Source organism: Aspergillus japonicus, assembly GCF_003184785.1.
Source record: "Aspergillus japonicus CBS 114.51 unplaced genomic scaffold BO86scaffold_49, whole genome shotgun sequence".
Lineage (NCBI taxonomy): Eukaryota > Fungi > Ascomycota > Eurotiomycetes > Eurotiales > Aspergillaceae > Aspergillus > Aspergillus japonicus.
This window is the reverse complement of record NW_020291686.1, coordinates 187,918-205,715: the sequence shown is the minus strand read 5'-3', so window position 1 is coordinate 205,715 and position 17,798 is coordinate 187,918. Positions and strand designations below refer to the sequence as shown.

Here is a 17,798-nt window from a genome sequence, read left to right as displayed (position 1 = left end):
CAAGATGGCATGTGCTGCCATGCTAGAACCCAGGTTCTACCAACCCTAGTTCAAGCAACATATTCCCCAAGAGCATGAAGTAATAGTCCGCATAGACCAGGCCATGGTTAGCCCAGCGTCGCGGCGCGAACTCATAGTTGTTGATAGTTGCACCGTTGAGAATCGTCTCTTTCGGTGGGTGATGAGCCTTCCCTCCCTCTGTCCCGTCATCGACCACCAGGGAGCCGAATTCTTGCTTCGGTTGATGCTCGGAGGGCGCTCCGTCCTCATACGTCTCGAACTGGTCCTCCGAAGATGAGACAGCAAAGCGAAACGTCGGGGGGTTCAGGCACGATGCGAGCGTGCCTTGAACAATCCGCTCGGCAGCTCGTAAATAACGACCTGCAACCTCCTCCAATCCCTGTGTCCGGCAAGCCTTATAAAGTAACAGCATGCCGCACGAGGCGATCATGGCCGCCGAAGTATCGCGAGGCGTTTTGCCGGTGACGGGAGCATCGAAATCCCAGTACGGCACCCCGTCGGGCGGCAGATGCTCTATGAAATAATCCGCGAGCGCCTGCGCCGTGGCCAAGAAGGATCGATCCTGCGTCCAGAGGAACGTCTGCGCAAATCCCAGGATCCCCCATGCTTGACCGCGCGACCAGCAGCTCTCGTCGCTGAATCCTTGGTTAGTGAGTTTCTGTTTCGGCTGTGCGGTCGTGTCGTCAAAGTTGACCACATGGTATGAGGAATTATCGGGCCGGATGTGATACTGTTGCGTGGTGCGGGCATGCGCGACCGCGATGTCGAATAGACGGCGGTCGTTTGTCGCTTTCGCGACCCAGAAAAGCATATCCAGGTTGAGCATGTTGTCGATGATGACTAGAAAGTCCTTGGACGGATCCTTGAAGGCATATCGCTTGGTGATGCACGTGTCCCAGCTTCGGATCGCCTGGACGCGGGGACAGAACCGCCGCGCCAGGGTGTGGGCGGCGACGACGAGGGTGCTGAATGCGCGCGCGTCGTGCTGAAGCTCCCAAGCCTTGATTGCCCACGGGGCGATCATGAACCCCAGATCGTGCGTCGTGCTCAGCAGGGCGTTTTGGTGCAGGTTGATGGTCCACCATTGGCACAGATGTTCGAGTTGTAGAGGGTGGGGTCCGGTGGTTCTCTCCCTGATACGGCGGTGGTCGTACATGGTTTGCCGTTCGAGCAGCAGGTACAGAGATCCGGGGAAGAACCCCGAAGTCCAGAAGCTTAGATCTCGATAAACATATCTCCCACCATCTCGACCTGTATATTCTGGATAGAAGGTGGGTGGTTCCGCCTACGGAAGCAGTCAGTCAAGCAAAGACCAGCGGCAAAATTATTAGGGCTAATTCGGCCACTTGCCTTTCCCAATGCTTTGCTCGCCACATACCACAGCTTCGCGGCCACTGACTCGGAGAAGAGAATGTGCGTCAATGATTTAGGCAAGGTACTGCTCATATGAGGCGAATGCCGGCTCTCCTCGAGCTTTTGCGTCGATCCTGTGGATCTCTGTTGGGTGTCATCTGACTACCCTCGATTAGTACCCTGTCGCTAAGCGCCAGGGAGGGGGCCGTTGAGAAAGCGATGGGGCATCTTGCGAGCTTACCAGCATGCTTTTGTGATCAGCACACGAGAACAGACGCCGCTAAGTTTCAGTGTAATCTGTAACGTGTAGATTAAATAGTGGATCCTATAGCGGCCTGGTCGTCAACTTTGCCGAGCTGGAGATCGGGTATGATCCCACTGAGACTCACTGCTGCGCGTTGATCGTCTTTACAAAGCAACTACAGAGTAGACAATCTGTACATATATAAGATCCAGCAATTGGGTACTGCTCACGCCTCGTGGAGATCCAATGGGAAAAGGGCCGTTCAATGGCCCGGCGAGTGGCTGGATACTCAATGTCTTGATACTCAATAGCCGCCAAGAGAAAACCCTGCGGGATAAGTAGCGGCAGCTGCACCGAGACGAGCACACGCGGCCCCTGTGAGTCCCCACTTAATCCTTCCTCCTTTTTGATTCTGAATGCAGAAGAGATCAATGAACCCCTGTCGATTCTGATTATACAGTACAGTACAATGCAGTATCCTCTGCTGTTTGCACATCCGTCCAGTAAATGGCCCGTTTCATCTGCTACCAACAACAAATTCTCGGCATGATTTCCATTGCTCCCCTATTCTCGGGAATATATAGAGTTGAGGTGGTCAAGTGTCCTCACTCGAAATTGTAAACTCGTCAAGCTTGAAGCTACCGAGCAATTCACAGGACCGGAGCTCCAATTCCGTTTCTCTTATAGAGATCATCTTAACTGTCCTGTTGCAGGTCAGACATCCGCCAAAACGATGAAGCTGACGCTTCCGGTTGCCTTGATTTCACTGGGCGTGGCATCAGCCTCCCACCATGGCGCATCCCATGCCTCCAGCCACGGAGCGTCTCACAGTACTGCCGCCACATTCACCCATCCGGGCCTCCTTCATACGGCCGCGGACTTTGCGCGCATCGTGGACAAGGTTTCCAGCAAGACGGAGCCTTGGCTGACGGGCTGGTACAAGCTCAGCAACAGCTCCAACATCGACCTAGATTACACCCCGTCGCCCAAGACGACCGTCTATCGGGGCGCGGATGGGGTGCACGCGGAGAACTATCCCTCCTTGTACAGGGACATTGCAGCGGCTTACGCCATGGCCATCTACTGGAAAGTCGCCGGCAACACCAGCTACGCGGATGTGGTGGTGAACATCCTCGACGAATGGAGCTCCACCCTGACCAACATCTCCGGCACCACCGACCTCTACCTAGCCGCGGGCATCTACGGGTATCAATTTGCCAATGTCGCGGAGGTGATGCGCACCTACTCCGGGTGGCCCGCGGCCAATGTCACCCGCTTCATCGACATGATGGTCGACGTGTTCTACCCGATCAACCATGATTTCTTGGTGAATCACCACGGCGCCGCTGTCGACCATTACTGGGCCAATTGGGATCTATGCAACATTGCTTCTGTCTTGTCGATCGGTGTTCTAAGCGACAACCAGACAATGTACAGCGAAGGGCTGACGTATTTCAAGTCTGGCGCCGGGAACGGGCAGATCGAGAAGGCGATCTGGGAGCTCTATCAGGTGGACGGAGAGACCCTGGGGCAGGGTCAGGAAGCCGGGCGCGACCAGGGCCACTCGATGCTGGATTTCGCCCTCCTCGGCCCTATTGCGCAGACCGCGTACAACCAGGGGACTGATCTCTTCGGATATCTGGATAACCGAATTCTGGCTGGGTGCGTCACGAGTCCCATTCCCCTTTCCCCCACAGGCTATCATATCACACTTGTACGTCTGGCTAACGGGCAATCATGCAGTGCTGAATACGTCGCCAAGTACAACCTGGGCTACGATGTCCCCTATACGACATACGACAACAGCGACGACGTAAACCAGACGGTCATCAGCAATAGCAGCCGCGGCGATATCCGGCCTATCTGGGAGCTCCTCTACAACCACTACGGGGTGCTCAAGGGAATGAATGTCACCTATACCGAAGCCTATCGCAACATGGTCGTGCAAGATGGTTCTGGTGCGGAGGGCGGTGGCGGTGATTATGGAACCACAAGTGGCGGATATGACCAGTTGGGGTATGGCACTCTGATGTACACGCTTGCTTGATTATGAATATAGGGGGGTCATTTTGCAATGTAATATGGAAGGGAAAATCCCTTGAGAGAATCTGCCTGCTTGCTTCTGCTTGTGCAGCAGGTTCGCGTAGGTAGCGTGCATTGACCACTACTTATGAAAGCGCACAAGTGTGCACTAGTTGGCAAGAGCCCAATCATGAAATCGCGTGTTTTGGCTTTTCCGGGGGGGGCTACTTATCGGGGTGCTGCTAAGAATCAGGGTTAGGTCTGTGATGAGATACTGTATACTCGACAAGAATGCAACTAGTGAAAGTACCTCACATCTACTTTCTTTTCTTTTTCGTTTGTTTTTTTCAAGCCCATTTCTCGGAGTCTTAGCAGCAGTCGTTAGAGGTTCTGCTCTCTTTGGATTCCAGCTAAAGATTCCTTACACTCTATCGTCCATTACCGCACGCGCATCGACGCAGTACATGTATTTGTTAAAGTCGGAATGGTGTCAGATTAATGTCTTGCAACAAGCCCTGCCGTAGCCATTACAGCAAGAACCATTACCAATAAATCTAGCCGACTCAGAAGTGTTGAGCGTGAGAAGCAGAGGCCAGAATCATTCTCGCAATGATCATACATCCCAGTCATCGTAGTCCGGGATATTCTCCTCAAAATACGTTTCCTGGACCTCCGCAAAGCCAACGTCTGGGGCATGGGGCGGCCAGGGCTTGCCGGTCCCGGTCGCAAACAGCGCGAAGCTGGCGCCGGCGAATACAAAATAATCCTCGGGCGCAAATGCCAACCACGACGACGATAGCGCGGCCAACCATGTTGTCGGGCTATGCATACCCTGGCTGTACCCAAGATGATAGGACAAGGGCTCAGCTCGAATATAAAGGGTCAGGTCGGATGGGATCGTCGACGAATTCAGCGGCACCTGGGTATACTGGCGGAACGGAACATCACAGGTCAGCAATAGCCTCGTGAGTCCCACTCCTACAATGCATACATACCTGAACTGTGCTGTTCATCATTAGCGTGGTATAGATGCACATCCCTGGACTGTTCACACAACCAGAAACACCAATGTCCTGGTGTTGCAGCTCACTCAGATAGGCGCTGACTCCGACGATCTCGCCGTACCCGAGGCCAGAGGATGTCGGCAGCAGTCGGGCACTGAAGGTCATATTCAAGGACCTCTGCTTGCGTAAGATAGCAGCCGGGGTGTCGCGGTGGCTCAGATCAAAAACATTCGGTCGCAGAACGAGGCCCCCGGGGTTTTCTTTCTTGAGCTCAAAGTTCTGGGTATAAGGGGTCCGAAGCTGATACCAAGAAGGGTCGAGGACGCCTTCATCGAATGAATCTCTGAACGGTGGATGTCGCACATCAGGATTATCGCGAAGATTCCCAATTCGCTCACTCAGGAGCACAGGTTGTCCTCCGTTGACGACTGGCCACCCATCCTGCCAAGTGACTGGGGACAAAAAGGTCTCTCTGCTTAACGGAGAGGATCCATTGATCTTGCGGCGTGCCAGGTACGTGATATACGACAACCCGTCCGGCGTATCGAAAATGGTACCGTGGCCGGTGGACTGCACCGTCAAATTATCATAACCGTACTGACCTTTGAACAGGATTGGATTGTTGGGATCCGGTTCCCAGGGACCCTCCGGCGACGAAGAACGTGCGATTGTCGCACGATGGAGATCATCGGTACCACCTGTTCCAGAGACAGGTCAGCTGCCGGGGGCGCTACGGGTCTTCGTCGAGCTACTTCAAGTAGACTTGCCTTCAGCGATCAAGAGATAATAATACCCGTCACGCCAGAACATTTTTGGGCCCTCGGGCCTTGCAGAGGAATCGTGGGTCATAGTCCCATTCCATAAGGAGCGATACTGCCCCGTACATCGCCCGGTGCTGAGGTCGACCTCGCACTGGTAGATCCCCCAGATCCTGTCAACGTCGTTATTCGGCGCCATTAGGTTGAGGTAGACCTTCTCGGAGACTGGGTCCTGGAACAAAGATGGATCAATTCCCCAGCAGTCGGACCAGATCGGGTCACTCCACGTCTTGAGATCCTCGGACACGGACCAGATCACGCGGGGCCATACACGAGCAACAGGGTCATAGGTCCACCGGGTCATGGATGCCAGGTAGTACAGTCCGTTGATATGAGACAAGGTCGGCGCCCAAGTACCTACATTTCTCAGCAAAAAGACTCGGGCACTGCAAAAATGAAAAGATGGCTAAGCATGTACATACCAGCTCCTGTCGGGACGCCGTACATTTGCACTTGGCTGGGCCTCGTGAATGCATGAGCGTACAACGTCCAATTACCGAGATCCGTGGAGGTGTAGATTGGCGTACTTGGCCAATATTCGAAAGAAGAGGTTGCGAGAAAATAGTTGCTGCCAACCCGTAGAATCGAGGGATCTGGGCTCCATCCTGCAAGGATCGGGTTCTTGAGTCCGGTCGCTACCTGAAAAAGGAGCTGAGTGACGACGAGCCGAACAGAATTAGGACGCATTGTAAGAAGATGCTGAATGAATAGGTCGGTGGTATGGACATTCCTGCCTGAGGCCTCTTTGTTTAGACCCGAGATGAATGCAGTATGTCGAAGTGGCTGATATGTGGCGCTTCCTATATCTTTTCTCCGGGCTGGTTCGCCGTTACTTTCCCCGCATCAAACCCCAGAGACATGAAAACGATTTTCTATTGTGAAAATGAGAATCAAGAAGACAAAAAAGAGAACAAAGCTATCGTTCTGTGAAGACAAACTATTTAGTTTACCACGTATTATCCCATTGAAGATGTCAACCGCCATTCATGTTCGCCAGGTTTGTTGATCAACGACTTCAGTCTCAGGCTCCATCACTTCGGATCCCCGATTACCCCGAATAGAGGGAAATCCTGACAGGCGTCTCAAAGGTACTCCAGTAGCACCAGTACAGTCAGGGAATCGAGAGCGGATCATGAGTGGCGCCATGCGTCAATTCCAAAGGAGGGCAAGATCGCCGCGAGCCTGAGCAACACCGGACAACCGGGGCAATTGCCGGTCGCCCCTCCGATCAGTACTCTCGTAGTGCTCTCACAGAGAGGGCTTTGACCGTCCTAGTGAATTAACAGTACTAATACTCAGGGATACTGACTCAGCACTGAAGTCGCGAATTGATTAGTCAAGATACCAGCTAGCAACTAGATTAGAGATAGCAGATGCTGCCGTACTTATATAGCCGCAACATGGCCCCCTCCCATCGCGGCATTTGGCCATCCTCAGCCACTCATTATCATGACCGCATCAAAGAAAGTCGACACTGGAGAGTTCGCCCACCATGAGGATCTCGACGCGGCTCATGAAGAGGGGGCCCATACTACCCGTATGGAGAAGCTGGATCCTCACGCAATGAACTCGGCCATTGTGATCACCCCTGCCACCAACAGCCGCCTCTTCTGGAAGATCACTCGCCGAATTCTGGTCATCCAAGTTGTTACCTATTTTTTCCAATCCCTCGACAAGGGCATACTGAATTATTCGTCCATCATGGGCATCAAGACTGATACGCACTTGGTCGGGCAACAAGTAAGGGCTACTCCGGACTTGCCAGTTGTCGTCGTCAATGACATCTACTGAAAACCCTTCCTAGTATTCTTGGCTAGGCTCAATCCTGTATTTCGGTATTCTTGTGGGCGAGTATCCGCAAAACTTCCTTCTACAGAAACTCCCTTTGGCGAAGATGCTAGCCGTCAACGTTTTCATCTGGGGAGCCATCGTGGCCTGTTCAGCAGCAGCTACCAACTTCGCATCTCTTATGGTAGTACGGTTTCTATTGGGGTTCTTTGAGAGTTGCGTCCAACCGGCAATGATGTTGCTGTAGAGTCTCACCGTTCTCATATGATCGACATTCGGTCTGAGCTAACAACCACCTAGGACATCGATGTGGTACCGGCGCGAGGAACAGTCTGTCTTGAACTCAATATGGTACTGCATGACCGGAGTGCAACTCATGGTACGTTACATTATCTTGCGCAGCTGATGTATGGAACTGATCATGTCAGGTTGGTGGCCTGCTGTCCTTCGGTGTCTCCAAATTCCAAGGAGGGCCGATCTTCAACTGGCAGCTTTTATTCCTCATCCTGGGATGTGCAACATGCGTCTGGTCCTTTTTCATCGGTCTCTTCCTGCCGGACTCGCCCTACTCCGCCAAGTGCTATACTGAAGAGGAGAAGGCATTAATGATTGAACGTGTGCGGGATAATGAGACAGGGATTTCCAATAAGAAGTATAAAAAGTACCAGGTGGTGGAGGCTCTGACTGATCCCTTTGTGTGGTGCTGTGTGCTGATGATCCTGGTGGCCAATTTCATCATCGGGGGTCTGGGTGTATTCTCCAACCTCATCATCGAACAGTTCGGCTTCACGCTCCTCCAGACCCAGTTGCTGAATATTGCGCAAGGTGCATGGACGATCGGTGTCATGGTCGGGTCGGCTTGGACTGCCCAGCGAATCCAGAAGACTTGCTTGGTTATGCTAGTAAGTTCCCGTCTTGCCTGCGCCTTTCCAGTTATGCCACCTTTGTATCGCAATTCTGACTGACATGGGAATGCTCGAACAGCTCTGGACAATCCCCGCCATCGCGGGCACCATTTGCATCCTTGTGGTCACGCCGTCCTCATCAAACAGCGGAGGCATGCTCATCGCGTTCTACTGCACGCAATGCTTCCTGGCCGAGGGCAACCTGATTATCTCTCTGGTCACACGCAATATCGGGGGACAGACCAAAAAAGGTATCACCATGACCATGATCTTCATCGGGTGGGCGGTTGGCAATCTGGTGGCTCCGCAGGTCTTTCAGAATTCGGATGCTCCCCGATACCTGCATGGATTTCTGGCGCACATCGTGATCTACGGTATTTATAGTGCTCTGGTGGTGGGGACATGGTTGTTGCTGCTGGCCCGGAACCGTCTCAAGACTCAAGCTGCGCCGGATCTGAATCACGAGTTGGCCTTTGACGATCTGACGGACAAGGAGAATCCGAACTTTCGCTATGTGCTCTGATTCCCTGTCCAAGGTATAGGGGTTGATAACCACCCTCTGGGGGATCTGTAATTTGTCTGGAGTGTTTTGGTTCCCAGAATGTGGCGTCTAAATGCATCATAACGAGGAATTGATTTCAGATGGAACTAAACGATTTTGGCTTTGTTTGAAATCTGGAAGCTAGAGAATACTGCACATCACTACAGAACCAGCCCTCAGGACCGAGAGGAGCCAGCAAGCAGTGCAGCAGGTCCTTTTCACAGCCAGTCCGGAGTAAATGAGCCGGTCGCATCGATGGTGGAAAGCCTCAGGCACATATTCGATACCAATCACCACACGCACAAAATGACACCCCGGAAATATAGCCCTAAGTCCATCAATAACCGCCCTGGTTGCTAGTGCTGGATGCAAGACTGACTGACGGATTCTCTACAAGCTGGAGTCCACAACCCACGGGCATCTAGAGACGGGGTGCCTCCTCGATGGACTCAACAGTGAGCATCCGTTCGACACGTGTTTTCAGCCCTGCGGTCCTCGATGCTTGCTCTTCTGGCGACAGTTCGGCCAGCCGCAGGACGACTAGTTCGTGGAGTGTGGGTGCTTCCTCCGGTGGGGCCAGTGATCTGGAAACATCCTCAAGAGAGAATTCGTCTCCAAGCCTATCTCTGAGCGCTCCCAAAGTAGCTACAGATTCCAGGTGTCGGAAATGGTATATGTTTTCCTTGCTCTCCTCGCCCGCGCCCGCCACAAGGCCCAGCGCACCTCGCGGCGGGTTGCTCTGACTTTGCGCACGGCTAGGCTGCGCTTCCAGCCTGATCTTGAAATTCACACGCGCATCACCACCGCATAGCAAGAACAGATGGAACAGAGGAAAGAGGCGTCGAAGCTTTGGAAAGTCGGGTGTGTGGGCCAAGGCCTCGGCCAAGAAGCATTCCCAATGTGAAAGGTTTACCGCATCATCGAGCTCGGCAGGACTGGCTAGTGAGAAACCTCGAGACAAAAAGGTCTTGAGACTTGCGATGAGGCCCCACGTCAAGTGGGGTTGCTCTGCCTGCGTTGCGATAATGACGTTGCAGGCCAGCGTGTTGAATGGAATCTTTTGCCCGAGAGCATCTTGACACTCGGGCCATATTATCCCATTGCATGCAGCGAGGATTTGAAACAGTACCTTGACACCCACAATGACTTCTGGATTTTTCTCTCTTGGATACGGCACCGGAAGCGGAACGGGGGGGAAGCTCAATCGAAAGTCGAATTCAGACGGAAGAGTGTACTCAATGGCTCTAGCAACTGCAATCAGGAATTCGGCGATCTTCTTCGACCGCCGCGGAGTTTGATCTAGTCTACCCAGAGCATTGAGAAGCTGATGGACATTTAAGACATCGGTCCACAATTCGTAAGGGATTCGAAACTGGGGAAGTAAACCCGCCATCGGGTATGCCCATATGGTCTCGCAGGAGACCTCTCGCGTGGAAGGCGTTATTCTGACGCACTGATGCCAAATTTTCATAGTGCGCCGCTGCAATCTGTTGTATGTGGCATGGCATGTGAGGTCGGCCAGCAGCATCTGGCTCAACGCATCCAGTGCATCACACCCATCAGGAAACGCCTGGTATTGAGTGAACCTGGGCTCTTGTATGAGTAATTCGGGTATTGATCGATGTGCGAATGTGACCGTTGTTTCACGGGTCACTCGACGGTGCGATACTTCCAACAGCCCCCGACATTGGCGGTTAATAAGCGCTTTGGTCTGTTCGAGTCGCGCAAGGAGTTTCTCCTCTCCCTCAACTTCGGTATCAAGTCTTAGAGTATAGGCGAAATTCGGATCCTTAAGGTACTTCTCCAAGAAGGAAAAGCGAGACAAGGACCACGGAAAGCGCGCCACAAGGACCATCTTCATCGAGGCAATTGCGTATCTCCATTCCTTGTCCAGGATTGGCTTCATAATGTGCCGGAACAGGTCCGGTAACTATCGAGGGAGTTCCTCGACCCGGCTCTTGAGGACATACAGTCCGGTGTCGTCGTCAATTTCAGGCTGGAGTTCTCCAATTATGAGCCGACTCCACAAGAACACCCCCTCTGCCTTTCTTACGATGCATGTTTCTAAATCTAGCCGATCCTGGTCACTCCATTGCCGGTAGCAAGTGTGTTCATTTAATCTGCCATGCACGAATGTACAAATGTCCGTGTGATTTACATCCTGGAGCCGGAATGTGCCGGACAATCGATGCCGCTTCTGGAACTGCACTTCCTCGCGGCTCGACACGCATATTTTGACGTCGGCGGGCATATCAGAGGTCCAGGCCACGAGGTTATCGCACAATTTAATGCAATCACCCTTGAATTCATCCAAGCCGTCGATAAAGATGACGAGCTTGTGGTCGTCGTATAAGTGATTTGTCTGCTGCAATTTTTCCACAGCCGTCTCTATATCGAGATCGCTCAGCGGTTGGAGTTTGTGTTCGGATAGCTTTGGGAATATGGCAGGGATGAACTCAGGTGCTCGAGTGAGGATAGAATGCAGAAGTCCACGGATCAAACCCTGCCGGTTGTGTTCATCGCCGGCGTCCTGCTCGCGTGGCGGAGGCTTCCCATTCCCAATAAAATAGCTCGCTACCACGAGACGTTTTTGGCCAGCCCACTCATCCAAATGCTTCCGTGAGTGCGGTGACTCGAAGAGAAATTTCATGAGGGTTGATTTCCCCGAGCCAGGCTTGTCTGTGATATGAAAGATTCCTTGGCCCTTCCTGAGCCAATGGACGAACTCTTTGCGCGTCTCTTCACACCAAGTTTGGTTTTCCTTGCGAAGCGTGACGGCTTCATCAACTAACCACTGCAGGGTCTGGGGGTATGCCACGTCAACCCTCTTGTACCACGAGCCCATGCCAGCATATGCTAGCTGCTCAAGGACAAAATTGTGTGTTCTAAAGGGATTGACATCAGCCTTCAGTTCTTTGATTCCCTTTCGAAAGGCAATCGTATTTTCGTCCACTTTCTGTTCAATGGCAGTCGTCCTTTCATCCAGCGTCCGGCGCAGATTAGACACCTCGGTCGAAATCTCCGAAACTGCACTTGAGATGCTGTCGAGTTGCGAGTCGAACCGACCGTTGCAGAACTGGGTGTACTTCAGGATTGCTGCAGTGTGTGCCTCAATGGTCTTAACAGACTTGTGTACTCTCACGCTAGTGACCGAAAGGCATCAGTATTGACTCTCGACAGCTGCGACAGATTGTGTAGCTAGCCTCTTACTCGATGAGGAATTTTAGTCGCCCTTCGTACTTGTCAAGCTTGGTTCTGAGCTCTGTGATCTGGCCTTCCTTCAACCAAGTCGCGAAGAACTTTTTGACCTTGCTTTCTTCGTCTCTCAGCTTGTCTAGGATCTGCTGGAGCTGAATGGCTTGTGAGAGACAGTCCTCGCACAGGGACTCAAGCTCGGGATCGTCAACCGCTGTACGGTCCCTGAGCTGCTTCACAGCCACCCTGAAATCGCCGTTCATCTTGCTATGGTCTTCGTTCACGGTCGTTGTGCCTTTCTGGTGGATTTCCACACCAAGCTTGACCGCCTTGACCCCAATCTCGATGAACTGAAGGATGTTGCCCGTCAAAGCAACGATAGAAAGGGGTTCCAGGATGGTAAGAAGAAGATACTGGAGGAGGATTTGAAAAGATCCTGGACGGAAAAGCTCGAAAGGTGATGAAAACTGATAACAAAGGGAAAAGGAGGCAGAGCTGAGAGAAATCGAAGCAGAAGGCTTGGGATACAAGGTACACACTTGGATGAGAATGTATCTTGGTGATGGGATGAGCAGAGTTGAGAGGATTCTGCTGAGGGATGGGCAAGGACTGACACAGCTGGTTGTGCGTCTCATCAAACGAACTGAGACAACGGCGCTGACTTGGGCTAATAAGAGAGGCAGGGTATCCTGAGTCGTGTGAGCAATCACGCTTGGCCACTCCTCGCAACAAATCCAAGTTGGGAAGGCCCATCTCATCGCCTCGTCTCGTAGAGACACAAAGATGATCTCTCCAGTCCCCTTTCTTCTTCCTTTTTCTTCCTTCTCCGAAAATTTGCGCGACTATGCGGATGTCGAACGGACAACCTACATTATAATCGGCCACTACAGAGAATCACGACGCAACGCAGCAAGCTTATACTTGCTATCGCGAGTTTCTCTCAAGAAGGGGATTGAGCTCCCAGCCTATTCATCGCGGCCGGACTCAGTCACTCAGTCAGCATGTACATGTACCATTTCTACTATGTGTACACACTCTTTCAATTGTTTTTGTGTTTCTCCTTGCCTTTCCCACATCTTGCGTCGGTAGATATGTGAAACTCATGCCAAGTCGAGCACATCTCCTACCTGCTGGCAAAGGCAGAGAAGATAAGCTTTCAACGCACCAGGTACAACGGTGCAAGGCAGGTTTGATCATGTATTACAAATTCCGGCTAACCGGTTGGGAAGTGAAGCGACGATCGCCCCGGCCAAGCCTGCATAATCCGTACACATCCATGCCATTTTGTATCACGTGATAAGGGCTGGAGTTCTTTGCAGGCCTCGCCAAATAGTGCAAACACCCTGAGCCCGCTGAGTCAGCCTCCGCGTACAAAGCCTAACTATTCATTTTTCATCTGATGACTAACTACTCTTTATCACCGCGATTGTCCGATCCGAAGGACTAATGCATTGTCTTAACTCATTCATTATGAAGAAGCTGCAAATCTCCTACAGCACTCTATGTCAAGCAAGCATCAATGCGTACAAGTGTTCTTGCAATCCGGTCCGCCAAATCTTCTTGGGACTGCCTCCATGGTAGCATTGCTCATGATAGTTCTTTCTTCGTGGAATGGTCAAAGGGCGCTGTCGCAATGCCGATTTGTTCGTAGTTCTTGAAATGCCCTCGTCTGCTCGTCTCGAGTGGCGATATCTCTTGCTAGGCTGACCCTTGAATTTTCGCAGACGCCACCCGACGAGAGTGATAGCGAGGGTATAAATACAGCAGTTCGAACCCTCTGCGAGTTCAATTTCTGTCTCATTATCGTGCACCTTGATCATTCCAATCCCCTGGTTCAGAACAAGAGAAAATCAGACCGCAAGCACTGCTCAAACCGACTGCCATAATGTCTGTCGAGAAACGTCCCAACCCTTCAACTGAGAAGATATTCGACGAGGTTCGCAATTTAGCTCACAATTGACAGTTTGTAATAGAGTGTTCACACACTCGACAGATTGCCGACGCGCTGCAGAACCGATGTACGGTGCTGCTCTACAAGTGGCTCGCGGAGCGCATTGTTTACGAATCCAGGATCGTCGGCCCCGAGGTGGACAATCCGCCCTTTGGAGACGAGGCAGAAAACGTTCGCAATCATGGTGGCGGATACCTATTTGAATGGCAGCGTTGGCTAAAAGCGATCTACTTGGAAATATACGGTGACAACTTCTGGTATTTCGGGCAACCTCCGCGGGCAAGCCTGCGGGAATACAGTGGCTGGACTCTTGACAAAGGTGACGACGATCATCCCGAAAGATCAGTACTTCGCGGGCAGTGTTGGCTAAATCAAATCCGCTTGCGCCATCACGGTGAGGAGTTCCGGAACTTTACACAAGCTAACAGCAAAGACCTCCAGCCTCTGCAGGCGCGCGGGCGGGAATACAGTTGCTGGGCTCTTGACGAAGGGGTCGAGCCAATCTTCCACGTCATTGGTAAGCCTGGATCAGGAAAATCGATGCACGTGGAGGATCTTAAATATTGGAAGGACAAATACTATTTTCGAAGCAACAGCTGGTTGGAAACCACCAAGCAAACACTGGAAGCAACAATCTTCTTCCGCAAGTCCCAGCAAGAAGGACTTAGTGGCGAACAGAACTTTAATGCCATGATTCGCGCCATCCTCTCTGAGCTCTTACAGCGAGAGAACTATATTTGTTTTGCTCGGAAGCAAACAGTCCCAGAGCTGGCTCGCTTGCTGTTTCCTGGCAGGACAAAGAAAATGCCCAGCCGACCCCTAGAGTTTTTGGATGAGGAGTGCGTCGCCGCCTGGCAGGCCCGGTACCCAGGGACTACTTCATAGGGGACTTTGAGGCACTGTCCGCCTGGAATCGACTAGTCACATCTGATGCCATCTATGAAAAGCATAGAATTTTCCTATATCTTGACGGGTTGAATCAGCTCAACCCAGCGGACCATACTAGGATTCTGGATGCTCTGACGGACTGGGTGCGTCTCAGGCCGCGAGATGTGAAGATCTGTATCACCAGTTGCGGCGAGCCAGCATTTCAGAAAGCCCTTGGCTCGTATCCCGGTTACAATCTCAATGAGGTGAACTTTATCGAGATGCTGTGGTATGTCCATGCGCTGCTGACTGGAGAGGGAATTGAGACGACACATCCTGCCGGTGGAACGGTGGAATCGGGGAATATATCGCACTTTTATGCGGTGTGGCGCAAGTACGCAAGTCTAGGGACTGTCGACGAGCGAAATCAACTGGAGCGCCGGATCGTTGAGATGGCAGATGATTCGTTCAGATGGCTCAAGTTCATCAGAGGGCTGGTCCAGGAGGATATTTGTTCGGGGGAGACTGGTCTGGACCCTCGTCCGGAGCCTCGTCTTTGCCTACGATTCAGTGACCTCAACGCCGTTGTTGAGAAGCGCTTTGAAAGCCTCAAACCATGTGATGTTTAGTAGCTCCATTGCGAGCATGGCTTAACATGTGGAGGTATTGTGTTGATCAGGTTCATTGGGGAGCGTAACTGCACTCCTCTGAGATCGCCTTTTGCCATCAACTCATTTCTAGTTCATTCATTTCTGAAATTCAATCGACTAAGTAGTATGATTCATGTAATTCAACAAAGAAATGTCCTCTCACTTCTTTGTTGTATTTTTTTTTTCCACTTTTTGTCTTTCTTTTTCCTCGATTTTCTCTTCTTCCTTCTTTCAAGTAAACAACACGTTTTTGTTTTTGTTTTTGTTTTGTTTTGTTTTTTTTTTGTTTTTTTGTTAGGGAACCTTCTTGCGCTAAAGGAAGACGCCCAGAAGAGCTTAAACATCCTCCCCGCGTGGACGTAAGAGACCGCGGATTGGCTCGTAGGCAGCAGAGTTCGAGCGCAGATGCAGAGTAACAATCCTTTAACCCAGCTGTCAAGAACAGCTGTGATTGGGTCAAGTCTCCGTTCTGTGCGTCACAGGGAGATGATGGGCGAAGCGTCAACGGGGTGTTTTCAGGAGAACGAAAGATAGATCCATGATTGATTCGAGTCTTTCCGCAGCGAGGAAAGCCTAGAACAATCCCTGACGATGTCAACGCCCTGAATACTTGGGCTTATCCTGGACTCAAAGGCGAGATAAGTAAATTCCAGTTTATAAATCTCATGCTGGGTACAGTACTTGAATGATGTGACATCTCCACTGAAGGTATTATGTCTTCTCATTGTGCCTTATTGTGTAGCAGTACGTGCGAATGACGAGCATCGGTCCATTGATACTATTGATATCTAGCGTGAGCTTCTGTCCAGGCTGAACTCCATCAAGGTCTTTCCGCTAAAAGCCTGAGGAATGAGACTCTATGCTCTCGCGTGACACTTCCCTTCCATCATTGGTCATCACACGGGTCCAAGCACAGCACATGACGGCCCTAGCCCTACATTACTAGGAAGCTGCAGTTGAGCACACGCTTGAGGGAAATTCTAACGCCAACAATCTACTTCCTCAATACCTTCAAGCGAGCCAAAGTGCCGCGTTAGCACTGGCCCACCGAGTCTGTAGTTAAGCTAACCAAGCGCAGGTCTACCAATCAACAACCCAGGCACCCCAACTGATGCACTTTCATTGAGATTGCTCTGTCGTTCCCAAGAATCTGATCACAAATAATCCCTCGTCCGCTCCGCGCACCACTCCCAGAACTCGCCCGCCCGCCCAGTGCCGCCCTCCTCCGCTGGCGCCAAATGCCGGGCCAATTTCGGCGCCACCCCGGGATGCAGTCGACCCCAGGGGATCACATACGCACCGGTGTTGTCGGGCTTGTCCAGCTCCTCCGCGACGGCGGCGAAGAGAACCGTGTGAGCCGCCAGGTCGGGGCTGTACAGCAAGGGCCACGACAGCAGCTTCATCCACCGCGCGTTGCGCAGCAGATTGGTGTTCGCCGCCCCGGGATTCTGCGCGACGCTGACCAGCCCGGCGTCTCGGTACCGGCGGGCGAACTCCACGCTGAGGAACCAATTGCCTAGTTTGGAGGTAACGTAGTTCCGGACGGCATCGCGGGGCGGGTCGCGGAGCTCGGACAGGATGATCCCCTCCGGCGGCGCGGAGAGCTCGGCTACCTGGCTGCTGGTCCAGATCACTCGCGGTGCCGGGGAGGATTCGTTGTTGGCTGTCGCCGTAGCGGTGAGGAATGGGAGGAGGAGCTGCGTCAGGAGGAAGGGGCCGAGGCAGTTGGTGGCGATTTGCAGCTCGATCCCCTGCGCGGAGACGCTTCCAAGTGGGGGCTGGGAGACGCCCGCGTTGTTGACGAGCAGATCGAGTCTACTTTCCCGCGATGCGAAAGCGGCGATGGTGGATTTGATGGTGGTCAAATCGTCTAGATGCAGAGGGAGATAGTACAGCTGGCCCCCAGTGGTGGTGGTCCTGGCTTGAATGGCCTGGATGGCCGCCTGAGCGTGCGGCTCGGACCGGCCGGCGATGTAGACTGTCGCCCCTTTCTGGTAGAGCATGCGCACCAGCTCCTGTCCTATTCCGGATGCACCGCCGGTCACGATGACGACTTTCCCCTGCTGCGAGGGAACGTCGGACAGGGTGAATGTCGGGCGCGGAGGGAAGAATTGCGAAAATTGAGCACCCATTATCAGATGGTGAGCTGGAGTCGGCGGTGGGAGCTCAGGATGCAAGGGTGAGACTTCTTAAAAGTGATGAAATTCATTGCTGCCAGAGCTGGGCTTCTGGTTCCTCAGCCAGCTCATTATGCTCGTCTAATCTGACATGCTAGCGCAACAGTGAGATTTTAGGGCGGTTGGCTCAAGCTCACTAGCCCTAATTTAGTGCTTATCCTGTGGGCTTCCCGGTTTGGTTAACGGCAGGAGCCACTTACAATGATCGGACATGAAACTACCTAGGTACTGTCGGCACTAAGCGAGCTGCTTCTAGGCGTGA

General features: G+C 52.4%; 8 protein-coding genes across 8 annotated transcripts; 3 read left to right on the top strand and 5 right to left on the bottom strand.

Annotated features, from left to right (window-relative positions):
• Window positions 1–22: 22 nt before the first annotated feature.
• BO86DRAFT_421076 (glycoside hydrolase family 88 protein) lies at window positions 23–1,467 on the bottom strand (the record flags this gene model as incomplete). The annotated part of the gene is made up of 2 exons (XM_025675258.1): window positions 23–1,306; window positions 1,372–1,467. The coding sequence occupies 2 exons, from the start codon at window positions 1,465–1,467 to the stop codon at window positions 23–25; spliced, it is 1,380 nt and encodes a 459-aa protein (XP_025525043.1).
• An 884-nt stretch (window positions 1,468–2,351) lies between these two features.
• Window positions 2,352–3,665, top strand: BO86DRAFT_319204 (putative GPI anchored protein; the record flags this gene model as incomplete). Its single annotated transcript, XM_025668242.1, has 2 exons — window positions 2,352–3,280; window positions 3,362–3,665. The coding sequence occupies 2 exons, from the start codon at window positions 2,352–2,354 to the stop codon at window positions 3,663–3,665; spliced, it is 1,233 nt and encodes a 410-aa protein (XP_025525042.1).
• A 559-nt stretch (window positions 3,666–4,224) lies between these two features.
• BO86DRAFT_367399 (beta-xylosidase) lies at window positions 4,225–6,339 on the bottom strand. Its single transcript, XM_025670153.1, has 4 exons — window positions 5,885–6,339; window positions 5,412–5,819; window positions 4,636–5,342; window positions 4,225–4,568 (listed from the first exon to the last, which is right to left on the bottom strand). Exons 1-4 carry the CDS (start codon window positions 6,147–6,149, stop codon window positions 4,254–4,256), a joined length of 1,695 nt encoding a protein of 564 aa, XP_025525041.1. The 5' UTR covers window positions 6,150–6,339; the 3' UTR covers window positions 4,225–4,253.
• Window positions 6,340–7,001: 662 nt separating this feature from the next.
• Window positions 7,002–8,678, top strand: BO86DRAFT_421073 (putative MFS transporter; the record flags this gene model as incomplete). Its single annotated transcript, XM_025675257.1, has 5 exons — window positions 7,002–7,202; window positions 7,267–7,493; window positions 7,551–7,629; window positions 7,679–8,152; window positions 8,235–8,678. The coding sequence occupies 5 exons, from the start codon at window positions 7,002–7,004 to the stop codon at window positions 8,676–8,678; spliced, it is 1,425 nt and encodes a 474-aa protein (XP_025525040.1).
• A 439-nt stretch (window positions 8,679–9,117) lies between these two features.
• On the bottom strand, window positions 9,118–10,602 carry BO86DRAFT_402169 (uncharacterized protein; the record flags this gene model as incomplete). The annotated part of the gene is made up of 1 exon (XM_025673836.1): window positions 9,118–10,602. One exon carries the CDS (start codon window positions 10,600–10,602, stop codon window positions 9,118–9,120), a length of 1,485 nt encoding a protein of 494 aa, XP_025525039.1.
• Window positions 10,603–10,626: 24 nt separating this feature from the next.
• On the bottom strand, window positions 10,627–12,252 carry BO86DRAFT_411860 (uncharacterized protein; the record flags this gene model as incomplete). The annotated part of the gene is made up of 2 exons (XM_025674615.1): window positions 11,907–12,252; window positions 10,627–11,839 (listed from the first exon to the last, which is right to left on the bottom strand). The coding sequence occupies exons 1-2, from the start codon at window positions 12,152–12,154 to the stop codon at window positions 10,627–10,629; spliced, it is 1,461 nt and encodes a 486-aa protein (XP_025525038.1). The 5' UTR covers window positions 12,155–12,252.
• A 1,119-nt stretch (window positions 12,253–13,371) lies between these two features.
• Window positions 13,372–14,727, top strand: BO86DRAFT_458039 (uncharacterized protein; the record flags this gene model as incomplete). Its single annotated transcript, XM_025677262.1, has 3 exons — window positions 13,372–13,534; window positions 13,616–13,827; window positions 13,885–14,727. Exons 2-3 carry the CDS (start codon window positions 13,777–13,779, stop codon window positions 14,725–14,727), a joined length of 894 nt encoding a protein of 297 aa, XP_025525037.1. The 5' UTR covers window positions 13,372–13,534; window positions 13,616–13,776.
• A 1,786-nt stretch (window positions 14,728–16,513) lies between these two features.
• On the bottom strand, window positions 16,514–17,491 carry BO86DRAFT_367395 (NAD(P)-binding protein; the record flags this gene model as incomplete). Its single annotated transcript, XM_025670152.1, has 1 exon — window positions 16,514–17,491. One exon carries the CDS (start codon window positions 17,489–17,491, stop codon window positions 16,514–16,516), a length of 978 nt encoding a protein of 325 aa, XP_025525036.1.
• Window positions 17,492–17,798: the final 307 nt, after the last annotated feature.